Source organism: Oncorhynchus masou, unplaced genomic scaffold (assembly GCF_036934945.1).
Source record: "Oncorhynchus masou masou isolate Uvic2021 unplaced genomic scaffold, UVic_Omas_1.1 unplaced_scaffold_1585, whole genome shotgun sequence".
Classification (NCBI taxonomy): Eukaryota; Metazoa; Chordata; class Actinopteri; order Salmoniformes; family Salmonidae; genus Oncorhynchus; species Oncorhynchus masou.
This window is the reverse complement of record NW_027005925.1, coordinates 1-17478: the sequence shown is the minus strand read 5'-3', so window position 1 is coordinate 17478 and position 17478 is coordinate 1. Positions and strand designations below refer to the sequence as shown.

The 17478-nt window shown below is 45.5% G+C and overlaps 1 protein-coding gene across 2 annotated transcripts; it reads right to left on the bottom strand.

Annotated features, from left to right (window-relative positions):
• Positions 1-207: 207 nt before the first annotated feature.
• LOC135531420 (gasdermin-E-like) lies at positions 208-17257 on the bottom strand. Of its 2 annotated transcripts, XR_010454001.1 has the most exons (9): positions 17083-17257; positions 11450-11615; positions 11036-11156; positions 10749-10874; positions 9995-10122; positions 9629-9800; positions 9448-9521; positions 9060-9353; positions 208-1143 (listed from the first exon to the last, which is right to left on the bottom strand). XR_010454001.1 is itself a non-coding variant. In XM_064959462.1 (8 exons), the coding sequence occupies exons 1-8, from the start codon at positions 17229-17231 to the stop codon at positions 9120-9122; spliced, it is 1170 nt and encodes a 389-aa protein (XP_064815534.1). In that variant the 5' UTR covers positions 17232-17257; the 3' UTR covers positions 7078-9119. The 2 variants fall into 2 exon arrangements, 1 of the variants encoding a protein (XP_064815534.1); XM_064959462.1 differs by lacking the exon at positions 208-1143 and having other exon boundaries at positions 7078-9353.
• Positions 17258-17478: the final 221 nt, after the last annotated feature.

The following is a 17478-nucleotide window of genomic DNA, read 5'->3' as shown; positions in this document are numbered from 1 at the left end:
GGCCTGAATGCCAAGCACAACATATGGAGAAAACCTGGCACCATTCCTACGGTGAAGCATTGGGGTGGCAGCATATGCTGTGGGGGTGTTTTTCAGTGGCAGGGACTGGGAGACTAGCCCGGATCGAGTGAAAGATGATCTGAGCAAAGTGTCGTGGAAATTTCCTTAATTACCAAATGATGAGAGAGCAAATCACACGAGTCAGAGTTATGCTTAATATTCACTTTTAATAATAATGAAGCTTTTGCAATAGCATTTTGACTTTCAACAGTTCAGTATCTCTAATGAAAAGTTGAGAGTCCCCAACATAATGGCAAATGGGTTCCTTTATAGCAAAGATCCACCCCCTCCTAGACGACATGACAAAACACAGGTCTTAGGAACTTACACAGAGAAAGACTTTACTTCAGAGGAATATCCCCTAGTCAGACAGAGTTGGCTATAAATTATCGTTCAGTTTGGTCTCCTAAACAAAGCTCTTATCTCGTCCTTGGTACAAGATGGTACCAAGACATTACCCCCACCCTATGATATATATCAAATTGTCATTTAGATAGAACCAATTCTAAATACAACCAATCCAGGACAAACTCACGGAGAGGAGAGTGACCCTATAGGTCAACAAAGAGGGAGCATAGAATGATTCCAGACCCTGCCATCCTCCTTTCCCCGATGGGAAAAGTAGGGAGTGACTGGCACACCGACACAGTGGAGCAAAAGAGCAAAAGATATGTTTACACATGATGACCCCTTGACAACTCTCCCTTTCTGCGGCCCATGCAACTTAGTCTTGACATAGAACAGATAACTGCCAATGGCCACCACTATAGTACAACAAAATACATTCTTATGAGAAATAACTCAAGCATATGATGAATATAAAACATCTTATCTATGTTACTCACCAATTCTGATTATTCCCCAACAAAAGTACAGAGAGATCCTTGAAGAAATCCTGCTCCAGAGTGTTCAAGACCTCAGACTGGGGTGAAGGTTCACCTTCCAAGAGGACAACAACCCTAAGCACACAGTCAAGACAATGCAGGAGTGGCTTCGGGACAAGTCTCTGAATGTCCTTGAGTGGCACAGCCAGAGCCCGGACTTGAACCCGATTGAACAACCCTGGACAGAGCTTGAGAGGACCTGCAGAGATGAATGTGAGAAACTCCTCAAATACAGATGTGCCAAGCTTGTAGGGTCATACCCAAGAAGACTTGAGGCTGTAATCACAACCAAAGGTGCTTCAATAAAGTACTGAGTAAAGGGTCTGAATACTTATGTAAATGTCTTATTTTGAAAACATTTGCATTTAGAATACATTTAAAACTTCATGCACAGTGAAGAGTTTGTTGTTTGACTGAGGAGGGTGCAATTGCGGTCTGCAATTCCGGGCGTTCCTGCATTTGAGCATTCCTGCATCTGCAGAAACCCCTCTTTATACTTCTGTTGGTCCATATTTAAACCAGGACAGGCAGGAGATGGGGGCGCTCCAGTACAGTAGGTACCATGACTTTGGATGTCAACCACCGCCAAACCCCACAGATGAAGGAACCAATGGGATGCTTGAGGGAGGGGGAGTGCCCACATGCAGGAACGCCCCAAATTGCGAGGAACAATCACACGCTATTGGAGAGACGAGCCATGTGCAACATGCAAACCCCGTTACAAGCCTGCTAGAGTTTGCGGCAGGCGGACAACCAATATCCACGGATGAAGCCTGAGCTGGAATGAGCTGGTTAGCTGAGCTGGTTAGCTTTAGAAGACCCTGAGTAGAACTAGCTTGCTTCGTAGGATACTCCCCCTGGTGTGCAGCCTGCAGCAGCCTATCATTTTAATTGAGGGGCAACTCTGTGTTGACCTGGGGTTCAGGGTCGGTATGTCTCCAGTCAGAACATCACGGAGGGTAAAGTCAGTGGGCTGGTATTTGGGTGAGGCTGCTGGGTTTGTTTGGTGGCCATATTTATGTTTCATCACCATATGAAAAATGATTATGCGCTTGGACTGGCAGACCAAGAGGACAAGACGGAGATGGCCCTGAACTCGGTAAGTGGCTGTCTCCTGGACACATGCGCATCCAACATCGTCCTCAAAAGCTCATTTATCAAGTAAATGCACACATTCATTCAGGTTACAGACCGTGTAACTAGACCTAGGACCCCTAGACATAATGAGTCAGGTTACAGACCAGTTAAGTAGACCTAGGACCCCTGGACGTAACGAGTCTGGTTACAGACCATGTAACTAGACCTAGGTGTTATGAACTTGAGTGAAGACCCAAAAGCGGTTTTAACAGAAAACAGAGTTCTTTAATGAAAATACAGGAATGGCATAAATCCTCTTCCAACGTTGTCAGCGGAACAAAAAAGAACGTTAGTATAGTGCAGGATACTCCTGCCAGGCAGACTCCGACAGGACAGGACAAGGTGGAAGCAAACGAGACGACAGCTTGCTTCTGGCATCAAAAAACACAAACAAGAATCAGACCCTGAAAGTAGCAGGAACAGAGAAAGAAATAGAGACCTAATCAGAGGGGGAAGAGAGAACAGGTGTGAAAGAGTGAATGAGCTAGTTAGAGGAGATGTAGAACAGCTGAAGAATGAGAGACAGAGAAGGTAACCTAAAAAGACCAGCAGAGAGAGAGAATGAAGAGAAAGGACAGGAACAGACATAACAAGACATGACAGTACCCCCCCACTCACCGAGCGCCTCCTGGCGCACTCGAGGAGGAAACCTGGCGGCAACGGAGGAAATCATCGATCAGCGAACGGTCCAGCACGTCCCGAGAGGGAACCCAACTCCTCTCCTCAGGACCGTACCCCTCCCAATCCACTAGGTACTGATGACCACGGCCCCGAGGGCGCATGTCCAAAATCTTACGAACCCTGTAGATGGGTGCGCCCTCGACAAGGATGGGGGGAGGGACGAGCGGGGGCGCGAAGAACGGGCTTAACACAGGAGACATGGAAGACCGGGTGAACGCGACGAAGATAGCGCGGGAGAAGAAGTCGCACTGCGACAGGATTAATGACCTGGGAAATACGGAACGGACCAATGAACCGCGGGGCCAACTTGCGAGAAGCTGTCTTAAGGGGAAGGTTCTGAGTGGAGAGCCATACTCTCTGACCGCAACAATATCTAGGACTCTTGGTCCTACGCTTATTAGCGGCCCTCACAGTCTGCGCCCTATTACGGCAAAGTGCCGACCTGACCCCCTTCCAGGTGCGCTCGCAACGCTGGACAAAAGCCTGAGCGGAGGGGACGCAGGACTCGGCGAGCTGAGATGAGAACAGCGGAGGCTGGTACCCGAGGCTACACTGAAAAGGGGATAGACCGGTAGCGGACGAGGGAAGCGAGTTGTGGGCGTACTCTGCCCAGGGGAGCTGTTCTGACCAAGACGCAGGGTTACGAAAAGAAAGACTGCGTAAAATGCGACCAACAGTCTGATTGGCCCGTTCGGCTTGACCGTTAGACTGGGGATGAAAGCCGGACGAGAGACTGACGGAAGCCCCAATCAAACGGCAAAACTCCCTCCAAAATTGAGACGTGAACTGCGGGCCTCTGTCGGAAACGACGTCAGACGGAAGGCCATGAATTCGGAAAACATTCTCGATAATGATCTGAGCCGTCTCCTTAGCAGAAGGGAGCTTATCGAGAGGAATGAAATGAGCCGCCTTAGAGAATCTATCGACAACCGTAAGAATAACTGTCTTCCCCGCTGATGAAGGCAGTCCGGTGATAAAATCTAAAGCGATGTGAGACCACGGTCGAGAGGGAATGGGAAGCGGTCTGAGACGGCCGGCAGGAGGAGAGTTCCCAGATTTAGTCTGCGCGCAGACCGAACAAGCGGCGACAAATCGACGCGCGTCACGTTCCCGAGTGGGCCACCAGAAACGCTGGCGAATGGAAGCGAGCGTACCCCGAACGCCGGGGTGGCCGGCTAACTTGGCAGAGTGGGCCCACTGAAGAACGGCCGGACGAGTAGGAACGGGAACGAACAGAAGGTTCCTAGGACAAGCTCGCGGCGACGGAGTGTGAGCGAGTGCTTGCTTTACCTGCCTCTCAATTCCCCAGACAGTCAACCCGACAACGCGCCCCTCAGGGAGAATCCCATCGGGGTCGGTGGAGACCTCAGAAGAACTGAAGAGACGAGATAAAGCATCAGGTTTGGTGTTTTTTGAGCCCGGACGATAAGAAATAACAAACTCGAAACGAGCAAAAAACAGAGCCCAACGAGCCTGACGCGCATTAAGTCGTTTGGCTGAACGGATGTACTCAAGGTTCCTATGGTCAGTCCAAACAACAAAAGGAACGGTCGCCCCCTCCAACCACTGTCGCCATTCGCCTAGGGCTAAGCGGATGGCGAGCAGTTCGCGATTACCAACATCATAGTTACGTTCTGACGGCGATAAGCGATGAGAGAAAAACGCGCAAGGATGGACCTTGCCGTCAGAGAGAGAGCGCTGAGAAAGAATGGCTCCCACGCCCACCTCTGACGCGTCAACCTCAACAACAAACTGTCTAGAGATGTCAGGTGTAACAAGAATAGGTGCGGATGTAAAACGATTCTTAAGAAGATCAAAAGCTCCCTGGGCGGAAACGGACCACTTAAAGCACGTCTTAACAGAAGTAAGGGCTGTGAGAGGAGCTGCCACCTGACCGAAATTACGGATGAAACGACGGTAGAAATTAGCGAAGCCCAGAAAGCGCTGCAGCTCGACGCGTGACTTAGGAACGGGCCAATCAATGACAGCCTGGACCTTAGCGGGATCCATCTTAATGCCCTCAGCGGAAATAACGGAACCGAGAAAAGGGACAGAGGCGGCATGAAAAATGCACTTCTCAGCCTTCACATAAAGACAGTTCTCCAAAAGGCGCTGGAGGACGCGTCGCACGTGCTGAACATGAATCGAGAGAGACGGAGAAAAAATCAGGATATCATCCATGTAAACGAAAACAAAAATGTTCAGCATGTCTCTCAGGACGTCGTTAACTAGTGCCTGAAAGACAGCTGGAGCGTTAACGAGGCCGAAAGGAAGAACCCGGTATTCAAAGTGCCCTAACGGAGTGTTAAACGCCGTCTTCCACTCGTCCCCCTCCCTGATGCGCACGAGATGGTAGGCGTTACGAAGGTCCAATTTGGTGAAAAACCTGGCCCCCTGCAGGATCTCGAAGGCTGAAGACATAAGAGGAAGCGGATAACGATTCTTAACAGTTATGTCATTCAGCCCTCGATAATCCACGCATGGGCGCAGGGACCCGTCCTTCTTCTGAACAAAAAAAACCCCCGCTCCGGCGGGAGAGGAGGAGGAGACAATGGTACCGGCGTTGAGCGAAACCGACAAATAATCCTCGAGAGCCTTACGTTCGGGAGCCGACAGAGAGTATAATCTACCCCGGGGGGGAGTAGTTCCCGGAAGGAGATCAATACTACAGTCATACGACCGGTGTGGAGGGAGAGAAGTGGCCTTGGAACGACTGAACACCGTGCGCAGATCGTGATACTCCTCCGGCACCCCTGTCAAATCGCCAGGCTCCTCCTGTGAAGTAGAGACAGAGGAAACAGGAGGGATAGCAGACATTAAACAGGTTACATGACAAGAAACATTCCAGGATAGGATAGTATTACTAGACCAATTAATAGAAGGGTTATGGCGCACTAGCCAGGGATGACCCAACACAACAGGTGTAAAAGGTGAACGAAAAATTAAAAAAGAAATGGTTTCGCTATGATTACCAGAGACAGTGAGGGTTAAAGGCAGCGTCTCATGCTGAATCTTGGGGAGAGAACTACCATCTAAAGCGAACAAGGCCCTGGGCTCCCCTAACTGTCTGAGAGGAATGTCATGTTCCCGAGCCCAGGTCTCGTCCATAAAACAGCCCTCCGCCCCAGAGTCTATCAAGGCACTGCAGGAAGCAGATGAACCGGGCCAGCGGAGATGGACCGGAAAGGTAGTGCGTGATCCAGAAGGAGAGGCCTGAGTAGTTGCGCTCACCAGTAGCCCTCCTCTTACTGATGAGCTCTGGCTTTTACTGGACATGAGGTGACAAAATGACCAGCGGAGCCGCAGTAGAGACAGAGGCGATTGGTGATTCTCCGTTCCCTCTCCTTGGCCGAGATGCGAATACCCCCAGCTGCATAGGCTCAGCATCCGAGCCGGCGGAGGAGGGTGGCAGTGATGCGGCAGGTGGCAGTGATGTGGAGAGGGGAGCAACGGAGAACGTGAGCTCCTTTCCACGAGCTCGGCGACGAAGATCAAACCGTCGCTCTATGCGAATAGCGAGAGCTATTAAGGAGTCCAGACTGGAAGGAACCTCCCGGGAGAGGATCTCATCCTTAACCTCGACGTGGAGACCCTCCAGAAAACGAGCGAGCAAAGCCGGCTCGTTCCAGTCACTAGAGGCAGCGAGAGTGCGAAACTCAATAGAATAATCCGTTATGGATCTATTCCCCTGACATAGGGAAGACAGGGCCCTGGAAGCCTCCTCGCCAAAAACAGAACGGTCAAAAACCCGTATCATCTCCTCCTTAAAGTCCTGATACTGGTTAATACACTCAGCCCTCGCCTCCCAGACTGCCGTGCCCCACTCACGCGCCCGTCCGGTAAGGAGAGAAATGACGTAGGCGATGCGGGCTGCGCTCCTGGAGTAAGTGTTGGGCTGGAGAGAGAACACCACATCACACTGAGTGAGGAATGAGCGGCACTCAGTGGGCTCCCCAGAGTAACACGGCGGGTTGTTGATCCTGGGCTCCGGAGACTCGGAAACCCTGGAAGTGGGCGGTGGATCGAGGTGGAGTTGGTGAACCTGTCTTGTGAGGTCGGAGACTTGGACGGCCAGGGTCTCAACGGCATGTTGAGCAGCAGACAATTCCTCCTCGTGTCTGCCTAGCATCGCTCCCTGGATCTCGACGGCGGAGTGAAAAGGGTCCGGAGCCGCTGGGTCCATTCTTGGTCTGATTCTTCTGTTATGAACTTGAGTGAAGACCCAAAAGCGGTTTTAACAGAAAACAGAGTTCTTTAATGAAAATACAGGAATGGCATAAATCCTCTTCCAACGTTGTCAGCGGAACAAAAAGAACGTTAGTATAGTGCAGGATACTCCTGCCAGGCAGACTCCGACAGGACAGGACAAGGTGGAAGCAAACGAGACGACAGCTTGCTTCTGGCATCAAAAAACACAAACAAGAATCAGACCCTGAAAGTAGCAGGAACAGAGAAAGAAATAGAGACCTAATCAGAGGGGGAAGAGAGAACAGGTGTGAAAGAGTGAATGAGCTAGTTAGAGGAGATGTAGAACAGCTGAAGAATGAGAGACAGAGAAGGTAACCTAAAAAGACCAGCAGAGAGAGAGAATGAAGAGAAAGGACAGGAACAGACATAACAAGACATGACACTAGGACCCCTAGACATAATGAGTCAGGTTACAGACCAGTTAAGTAGACCTAGGACCCCTGGACGTAACGAGTCAGGTTACAGACCATGTAATTAGACCTAGGACCCCTAGACATAATGAGTCAGGTTACAGACCATGTAATTAGACCTAGGACCCCTAGATGTATCGAGTCAGGTTACAGACCACGCAATTAGACCTTGGACCCCTAGACATAACGAGTCAGGTTACAGACCATGTAATTAGACCTAGGACCCCTAGATGTATCGAGTCAGGTTACAGACCACGTAATTAGACCTTGGACCCCTAGACATAATGAGTCAGGTTACAGACCATGTAATTAGACCTAGGACCCCTAGACGTATCGAGTCAGGTTACAGACCATGTAACTAGACCTAGGACCCCTAGACATAACGAGTCAGGTTACAGACCATGTAACTAGACCTTGGACCCCTAGACATAATGAGTCAGGTTACAGACCGTGTAACTAGACCTAGGACCCCTAGACATAATGAGTCAGGTTACAGACCATGTAACTAGACCTTGGACCCCTAGACATAACGAGTCAGGTTACAGACCATGTAACTAGACCTAGGACCCCTAGACATAATGAGTCAGGTTACAGACCATGTAACTAGACCTAGGACCCCTAGACATAACGAGTCAGGTTACAGACCATGTAACTAGACCTAGGACCCCTAGATATAACAAGTCAGGTTACAGACCATGTAACTAGACCTTGGACCCCTAGACAAAATGAGTCAGGTTACAGACCATGTAATTAGACCTTGGACCCCTAGACATAACGAGTCCGGTTACAGACCATGTAACTAGACCTTGGACCCCTAGACAAAATGAGTCAGGTTACAGACCATGTAACTAGACCTTGGACCCCTAGACATAACGAGTCAGGTTACAGACCATGTAACTAGACCTAGGACCCCTAGACATAATGAGTCAGGTTACAGACCATGTAACTAGACCTAGGACCCCTAGACATAACGAGTCAGGTTACAGACCATGTAATTAGACCTAGGACACCTAGACATAATGAGTCAGGTTACAGACCATGTAATTAGACCTAGGACCCCTAGACGTATCGAGTCAGGTTACAGACCATGTAACTAGACCTCGAAACCCCTAGACATAACGAGTCAGGTTACAGACCATGTAACTAGACCTTGGACCCCTAGACATAACGAGTCAGGTTACAGACCATGTAACTAGACCTTGGACCCCTAGACATAACGAGTCAGGTTACAGACCATGTAACTAGACCTTGGACCCCTAGACATAACGTTATGGGTTATAGGCTTCCTAACAATACATTAAAAAGCATTATAACAACAATAAGCTATGCAAGTGACTCTGAAAATAGCCTTGTAGTTTTTGAGTTTTGTACGCTTTTTGAATGGTCTTCAATGGGTAAAAACTTCATTAAAGGCATCTGGCAGAAGTAAATACAACTGCGTTTTGATGAAAAGCCATTAACACGGAAATATGACGTAGGAATGTGTCATTAATGAATGTACAGTAGTGGGAATATTATTTTGTACATTTTTCTTCACACATGTGCATTATCTTGTTTTTGATATGTTTTACTCCTGCTCTAAGTGTCTTTGCAATCATCAACAATATGTTATCAAATGTGACATTTCTGAAATTCCGACCTGGCGGTGCAGTTCATATATTCACTTTGTAGCACAAGGAATGTTTCTATTCGGCTCAATCTATCCTAAAGAGGCCAGGCCATTCACAGCGATACTCATGACAAGAGGAAGGTGTCCAGGGCAGATAACTGAAGTCACTGTGTATTCTGCGTCCTCATTCAATCTGGTAAGTTCCACATTGGAGAGGGCAAAGAGACTCTCTGTCCTCTGATACAGCTCCTCCTCAGTCAGAACAGCCAGACCTGCATCTCTCAGAGAGAGGGTCTCCCCACTCCCTGCTGCCACATGCTGCACCTGGAGGACAAGGAGCACAGGAATAAGCTTACATGCACTCTTTTCTAAAAGGCCATATAGGACTGGAGGCTCAATCAAGCAGGTGTGAACTCACCAGGATCTGCAGGGCCTGTAAGACTGGAGGACTGCAACAGGATCCCAACACAGAGAGACCCTCATCTGTCATTCCTGAAGATATAAATATACACACATAAAACCACAGTAGTGAAACTAGTTTCCCAGGAACTGATCAAATAATAACTGGAGAATCCTGTGAAAACTGCTCTCTATCTCACCGTCCATGGCACTGACAATGAGGTGGACGGCACTGAGAAGTGAGGATCGGATCTCGTCCTCATCCTTCCCAACACATTGGTCTACAAGATCCAGTATGGCCTGGACTGTTTCCCTCTCAGACTCTTCCAGGTCACCCAAGTCAGGAGTCTCACCTTCACACAACTGATCCAGCTGTGATGAGAGAGAGAGAGAGAATATGAAAGACAGTGAGAATGTTACAGATATTCAGGGTGAGATATTCATTCCTGCTATTAGTTGTGTGTGTGTGTGTGTGTGTGTGTGTGTGTGTGTGTGTGTGTGTGTGTGTGTGTGTGTGTGTGTGTGTGTGTGTGTGTTTGTGCCCTGTTTCTGTACGTCTCATTCACCACACTCTCCAGCGCACTGACTGCCTCTCTGTCCTCCATGGTTGTCTTGAGGAGCTGGAGCAGAGAGGAACGTGTGTCTACTGGCAGGACTGACAGCAGCTGGAAATGACCCCTCAGTTTCTCCAGTTCTGTCAACACACAAACAACAGACAGACCAGAACGTGTTACTTTGTCAAAGTGTGATCAATTATTTTTTTGTACACCAAAAGTGTGGTAACTTCGTAATTACTAATCAAAGAGAACAACTTAAAAATTGAACGTTCCATTCAGTAGACTACCTGCTGACCAGACGTTCCATTCAGTAGACTACATTACATGTTGACCAGACGTTCCATTCAGTAGACTACATTACATGTTGACCAGACGTTCCATTCAGTAGACTACATTACATGTTGACCAGATGTTCCATTCAGTAGATTACATGTTGACCAGACGTTCCATTCAGTAGACTACATGTTGACCAGACGTTCCATTCAGTAGACTACATTACATGTTGACCAGATGTTCCATTCAGTAGATGACATTACATGTTGACCAGACGTTCCATTCAGTAGACTACATTACATGTTGACCAGACGTTCCATTCAGTAGACTACATTACATGTTGACCAGATGTTCCATTCAGTAGACTACATTACATGTTGACCAGACGTTCCATTCAGTAGACTACATTACATGTTGACCAGATGTTCCATTCAGTAGACTACATGTTGACCACTAGACAGGAGACATTACCCTCCACTGGCATTATTACCTTCGTTCAGATTTAAGGGGCTGTTAGCATCAAAGTCACCTCCCAGGTCCATAATTCCATCCGCTTCAATGTCATCCTTTGATGTAACCTTTTCAAAGCCCCCATTGTTGGAGAAGAGGCACAGCTCTGTGGACAAGAGCAGACAACAGTCATAACCAGTCACTCACAGACAGATACAGTGGCTGTACTAAATACACTGAGGAACATAGATGCTGGCTGTGTACTTTACCATGGTACTTAACCATGCAGCTATACCTGGGACATTGACAAACCATACACTTCCTCACCAAACTGTCCATTGCATTTGACGTAGAGCTCAATCAGACTGTAGGCCACGACAGTATATTCAGGAATCTTCAGTGACACATCACTTTCTGTCTGAGTACTGCCACTCTGCTTCATAGAGTCCTGTGGAGGAAATGTCAAATCAGTCAGAGATGTTTGGTGCCCTGACGACCCAGATTCTAACCCAGACAGTCATCTATACTGCACCATTACATCTTCAGAAAGGGGTTCTAATGATAAAAACAGGAAATGATCTATGTGGGAATTCAGGGCTATATTATTCATCACTCCTGAACAGACATCTGTGATCTGTCAATATGCTCCTAACATTTATTTTATTTATCATAAAGTGAGATTATTGAGATTAAAAATCAATTTTAATCTTTTAATTTTAATCTTTTAATCTTTCTTCCTACCTTCATGCTCAGGGCGCTCATGTTGGCTGCTGCATTGCCACGCTTCCGGACTTTGTTTGTGACCTGGCAAGGTTGTGATGTCATAATCCTCTCCGTCAACACCCCTAATATTGCCCTGGGCTTCTCCCGGGTCTGCTTGATCACAGGGTGGGTCATGTCCAAGCGTCTGCAGGAAGGACCCAAATAAATGATACAAAATATAGAGTGGGCAAGGAAATATTATTTAAAGCTATTAGCTGTGCTTCTTACTAGAGGGTTATTCTTGAACTGCATGTATTTTACATCCCTCGCCTTTACAACCATGAAAAACACTGTTTGGGGTAGGGGGCAGCATTTTCACTTTTGGATAAATAGCGTGCCCAAACTGAACTGCCTCCTACTCTATCCCAGATTCTAATATATGCATTTTATTATTAGTATTGGATAGAAAACACTCTGAAGTTTATAAAATTGTTTGAATCATGTCTGTGAGTATAACAGAACTTATTTAGCAGGCGAAACACAGAGGACAAACCATTCAGATTTTCTTTTTTTTTGAGGTCACTGTCTTTTCAATAAGTTTTCATGGGGAATCCAGAATTCTAATCGACTTTCCTGCCATTCCTACCGCTTCCACTGGATGTCACCAGTTTGTAGAAATTGGTTGAGGTTTTTCCTTTGTGTAATGAAGAAGTACCATAGCTCAGAACGAGAGTCACTTCATGTGTACCTTTTGAAAGAGGCGCGTAACCAGAAAAGTAGCGTCAGTTTGTTTTGCTCCTGTATTGAACACAGATCATCCCGTCTTCAATTTGATCGATTATATACGTTTAGAAAAACGTACTTTCGTATTACAAGAGTAGTTTGAAATGTTTTGGCAAAGTTTACAGGTAAGTTTTGAGCTATTTTGTAGCAGTGTTTTCTGGATCAAACGCGCCAAATAAATTGACATTTTGGATATATATCGACGGAATTAATCGAACAAAAGGACCATTTGTGATATTTATGGGACATACTGGAGTGCCAACAAAAGAAGCTCGTCAAAGTTAAGGCATGATTTATATTTTATTTCTGCATTTTGTGTTGCGCCTGCAGAGTTGAAATACGCTACTCTCTCATTGTTTACTGTTGTGCTATCATCAGATAATAGCATCTTTTGCTTTCGCCGAAAAGCCTTTTTGAAATCTGACATGTTGGCTGGATTCACAACTAGTGTAGCTTTCATTTTCTATCTTGCATGTGTAATTTAATGAAAGTTAGATTTTTATAGAAATATATTTGAATTTGGCGCTCTGCATTTTCCCTGGCTATTGGCCATGTGGGACACAAGCGTCCCGCCTACCCCTGAGAGGTTAAAGGCTCTCTTCAATCTGTAACACTGACGCCTTAGACTTTTAAAGGTAATTTCCCTTTGAGCCAACATATGCAGTGTTTAACGTGAATGCTGTCTCTGCCAAATACATTTTTTACAACTTACCTGGGAAAATAAGGGTAAAATAAAAAATTGCCTTTACATGTCAATTTTTTATTTGACCTTTATTTAACCAGGCAGGTCAGTTAAGAACAAATTCTTATTTTCAATGACGGTCTAGGAACAGTGGGTTAACTGCCTGTTCAGGGGCAGAACAACAGATTTGTACCTTGTCAGCTCGGGGGTTTGAACTCGCAACCTTCGGATTACTAGTCCAATGCTCTAACCACTAGGCTACCCTGCCGCCCCAATCACACTGTAAAGCTGAATTTCAACGATGCGGATTGAGTACAGCCCTAAAATTTAAGGAAGGCAAATAGGCTTGTCCCAGTAGTGATGTGTGGAGTTGGAGCGACATGTTTCGGGGATTTAGAGACATCTATTATTTTGAATGATAGAAAGTAAATAAAATTATTTGATATGTTGTATAGATCAATAAAAACAAAGAAGGCTATTAAAATACTTTTATAACAAATATAATGTCCCTAAGTTTCATGTCATTAGTGTTCCCACCTTGTAAATCACTCATTAAAATAATATAAAAGGACATTAAGCATTCTCTCAAGTGGCAAACTATGGGTCTAAATATTGACTCCTTGGGCAGGTGAACTGTATGATTGTAGTTAACATACCAACCTGGACTCCTTGGGCAGGTGAACTGTATGATTGTAGTTAACATACCAACCTGGACTCCTTGGGCAGGTGAACCGTATGATTGTAGTTAACATACCAACCTGGACTCCTTGGGCAGGTGAACTGTATGATTGTAGTTAACATACCAACCTGGACTCCTTGGGCAGGTGAACTGTATGATTGTAGTTAACATACCAACCTGGACTCCTTGGGCAGGTGAACTGTATGATTGTAGTTAACATACCAACCTGGACTCCTTGGGCAGGTGAACTGTATGATTGTAGTTAACATACCAACCTGGACTCCTTGGGCAGGTGAACTGTATGATTGTAGTTAACATACCAACCTGGACTCCTTGGGCAGGTGAACTGTATGATTGTAGTTAACATACCAACCTGGACTCCTTGGGCAGGTGAACTGTATGATTGTAGTTAACATACCAACCTGGACTCCTTGGGCAGGTAAACCGTATGATTGTAGTTAACATACCAACCTGGACTCCTTGGGCAGGTGAACTGTATGATTGTAGTTAACATACCAACCTGGACTCCTTGGGCAGGTAAACCGTATGATTGTAGTTAACATACCAACCTGGACTCCTTGGGCAGGTGAACTGTATGATTGTAGTTAACATACCAACCTGGACTCCTTGGGCAGGTGAACCGTATGATTGTAGTTAACATACCAACCTGGACTCCTTGGGCAGGTAAACCGTATGATTGTAGTTAACATACCAACCTGGACTCCTTGGGCAGGTGAACTGTATGATTGTAGTTAACATACCAACCTGGACTCCTTGGGCAGGTGAACTGTATGATTGTAGTTAACATACCAACCTGGACTCCTTGGGCAGGTAAACCGTATGATTGTAGTTAACATACCAACCTGGACTCCTTGGGCAGGTGAACTGTATGATTGTAGTTAACATACCAACCTGGACTCCTTGGGCAGGTGAACCGTATGATTGTAGTTAACATACCAACCTGGACTCCTTGGGCAGGTGAACGGTATGATTGTAGTTAACATACCAACCTGGACTCCTTGGGCAGGTGAACCGTATGATTGTAGTTAACATACCAACCTGGACTCCTTGGGCAGGTGAACTGTATGATTGTAGTTAACATACCAACCTGGACTCCTTGGGCAGGTGAACTGTATGATTGTAGTTAACATACCAACCTGGACTCCTTGGGCAGGTAAACCGTATGATTGTAGTTAACATACCAACCTGGACTCCTTGGGCAGGTGAACTGTATGATTGTAGTTAACATACCAACCTGGACTCCTTGGGCAGGTGAACCGTATGATTGTAGTTAACATACCAACCTGGACTCCTTGGGCAGGTGAACCGTATGATTGTAGTTAACATACCAACCTGGACTCCTTGGGCAGGTGAACCGTATGATTGTAGTTAACATACCAACCTGGACTCCTTGGGCAGGTAAACCGTATGATTGTAGTTAACATACCAACCTGGACTCCTTGGGCAGGTGAACCGTATGATTGTAGTTAACATACCAACCTGGACTCCTTGGGCAGGTAAACCGTATGATTGTAGTTAACATACCAACCTGGACTCCTTGGGCAGGTGAACTGTATGATTGTAGTTAACATACCAACCTGGACTCCTTGGGTAGGTAAACCGTATGATTGTAGTTAACATACCAACCTGGACTCCTTGGGCAGGTGAACTGTATGATTGTAGTTAACATACCAACCTGGACTCCTTGGGCAGGTAAACCGTATGATTGTAGTTAACATACCAACCTGGACTCCTTGGGCAGGTGAACCGTATGATTGTAGTTAACATACCAACCTGGACTCCTTGGGCAGGTGAACTGTATGATTGTAGTTAACATACCAACCTGGACTCCTTGGGCAGGTAAACCGTATGATTGTAGTTAACATACCAACCTGGACTCCTTGGGCAGGTGAACTGTATGATTGTAGTTAACATACCAACCTGGACTCCTTGGGCAGGTGAACTGTATGATTGTAGTTAACATACCAACCTGGACTCCTTGGGCAGGTGAACTGTATGATTGTAGTTAACATACCAACCTGGACTCCTTGGGCAGGTGAACTGTATGATTGTAGTTAACATACCAACCTGGACTCCTTGGGCAGGTGAACTGTATGATTGTAGTTAACATACCAACCTGGACTCCTTGGGCAGGTGAACTGTATGATTGTAGTTAACATACCAACCTGGACTCCTTGGGTAGGTGAAATGTATGATTGTAGTTAACATACCAACCTGGACTCCTTGGGCAGGTGAACTGTATGATTGTAGTTAACATACCAACCTGGACTCCTTGGGCAGGTGAACTGTATGATTATAGTTAACATACCAACCTGGACTCCTTGGGCAGGTGAACTGTATGATTGTAGTTAACATACCAACCTGGACTCCTTGGGCAGGTGAACTGTATGATTGTAGTTAACATACTAACCTGGACTCAGGCATTGAAGTGAACGTAAATCTGTCTCTCTCCATTTAGTGTAATACGTTACGTTTCGTATGTATTCATTTGTGGATGTCCGTCATTCATTTCGTATGATATGTTATGAAATACGATTTGTATGACATGTTACTAATTGAAATTCGTAAAATATGTAATGAGTTTGCAATACGTATGATATGTTACGAATTTCACTTTGTTGTGGCTAGGTGGGCAATGTTAGCTAGGCGCTAGGGTTTAGGGGTTAAGGTTAGGGGTTAGGGTTAAGGTTAAGAGTTAGGGTTAAGGTTAAGAGTTAGGGCTAGGAGAAGTGTTAGCTCACATGCTAAGTAGTTGCAAAGTAGCTAAAAGAAAGTAAGCAGTTGCAAAATGACTAATTAGCTAAAGTTGTCCATGATGTGATTTGATGCGTACACTTTAGGTTGCTAGACATTTAAATAGGAGGTGGTTTTCAAATTTTCTAATTAGCTGAAATGCTAAATTTGTCCATGATATGATTGAAACACACAACCTTTGGGTTGCTAGGCATTCGTGTTATACGTCCTCCATCCCACCCTCTTTTTGTTTTTTTCTTAAGTAATCATACATATCATACTAATTCCACAAATTAACTTTTAAAAAGGCACACCTGTTCATTGAAATGCATTCCTGGTGACTACCTCATGAAGCTGTCATCAAGGCAAATGGTAGCAATTTGAAGAATCTCAAATATAAAATATATTTTGATTTGTTTAACACTTTTTGGTTACTATATGCTTCCATATGTGTTATTTCATAGTTCTGATGTCTTCACTATTATTATACAATGTAGAAAATAGTAAAATAAAATAAAAACCTTGAATGAGTAGGTGTTCTAAAATGTTTAACTGCTAGTGTACACAATCCTTGTGTTAATTGTCTTAAGACTTAAAAATCCTTCTTAACCTGTCTCCTCCCCTTCATCGACACTGATGGAAGTGGATTTAACAAGTAACATCAATAAGGGATCATAGCTTACATCTGGATTTACCTGGTCAGTCTGTGATGGAAAGAGCAGGTGTTCTTAATATTTTGTACAATCAGTGTATGTACAGTATAGGGCAACTCACTTGTCTTTCGCGTAGTTAACCACCTCCTTCACTTTCACCTCCTCTTTCTTCAGTCTGCCAAAGGACGACTCTTGTTCGTTTGAGTATTTTAAGGCCACGTTAAGTTTTAAATCAGCCAACAATCCCTCCACATTTCCTCCTGCCTTCATTTCTTCTATGTCACCAAATGTCCCACTGTGGTCCACGGTCAGACTCCTTGACATCTGAGGGAAAATTCAACATTAGAACCTTATGCATTTATAACACAGCACATATCTAAACTCAGCAAAAAAGAAACGTCCTCTCACTGTCAACTGCGTTTATTTTCAGCACACTTAACATGTGTAAATATTTGTATGAACATAACAAGGTTCAAAACTGAGACATAAACTGAACAAGTTTCACAGAATTGGAATA

Coding starts and splice junctions, on each gene's coding strand:
- LOC135531420 (XM_064959462.1), bottom strand. CDS start 17,231: ATGAAGGCAGGAGGAAATGTGGAGGGATTGTTGGCTGATTTAAAACTT. Junction 11,616..17,082: donor GTTAACTACGCGAAAGACAA/GTGAGTTGCCCT, acceptor TCCTTCCTGCAG/ACGCTTGGACATGACCCACC. Junction 11,157..11,449: donor TGAGCGCCCTGAGCATGAAG/GTAGGAAGAAAG, acceptor TTTCCTCCACAG/GACTCTATGAAGCAGAGTGG.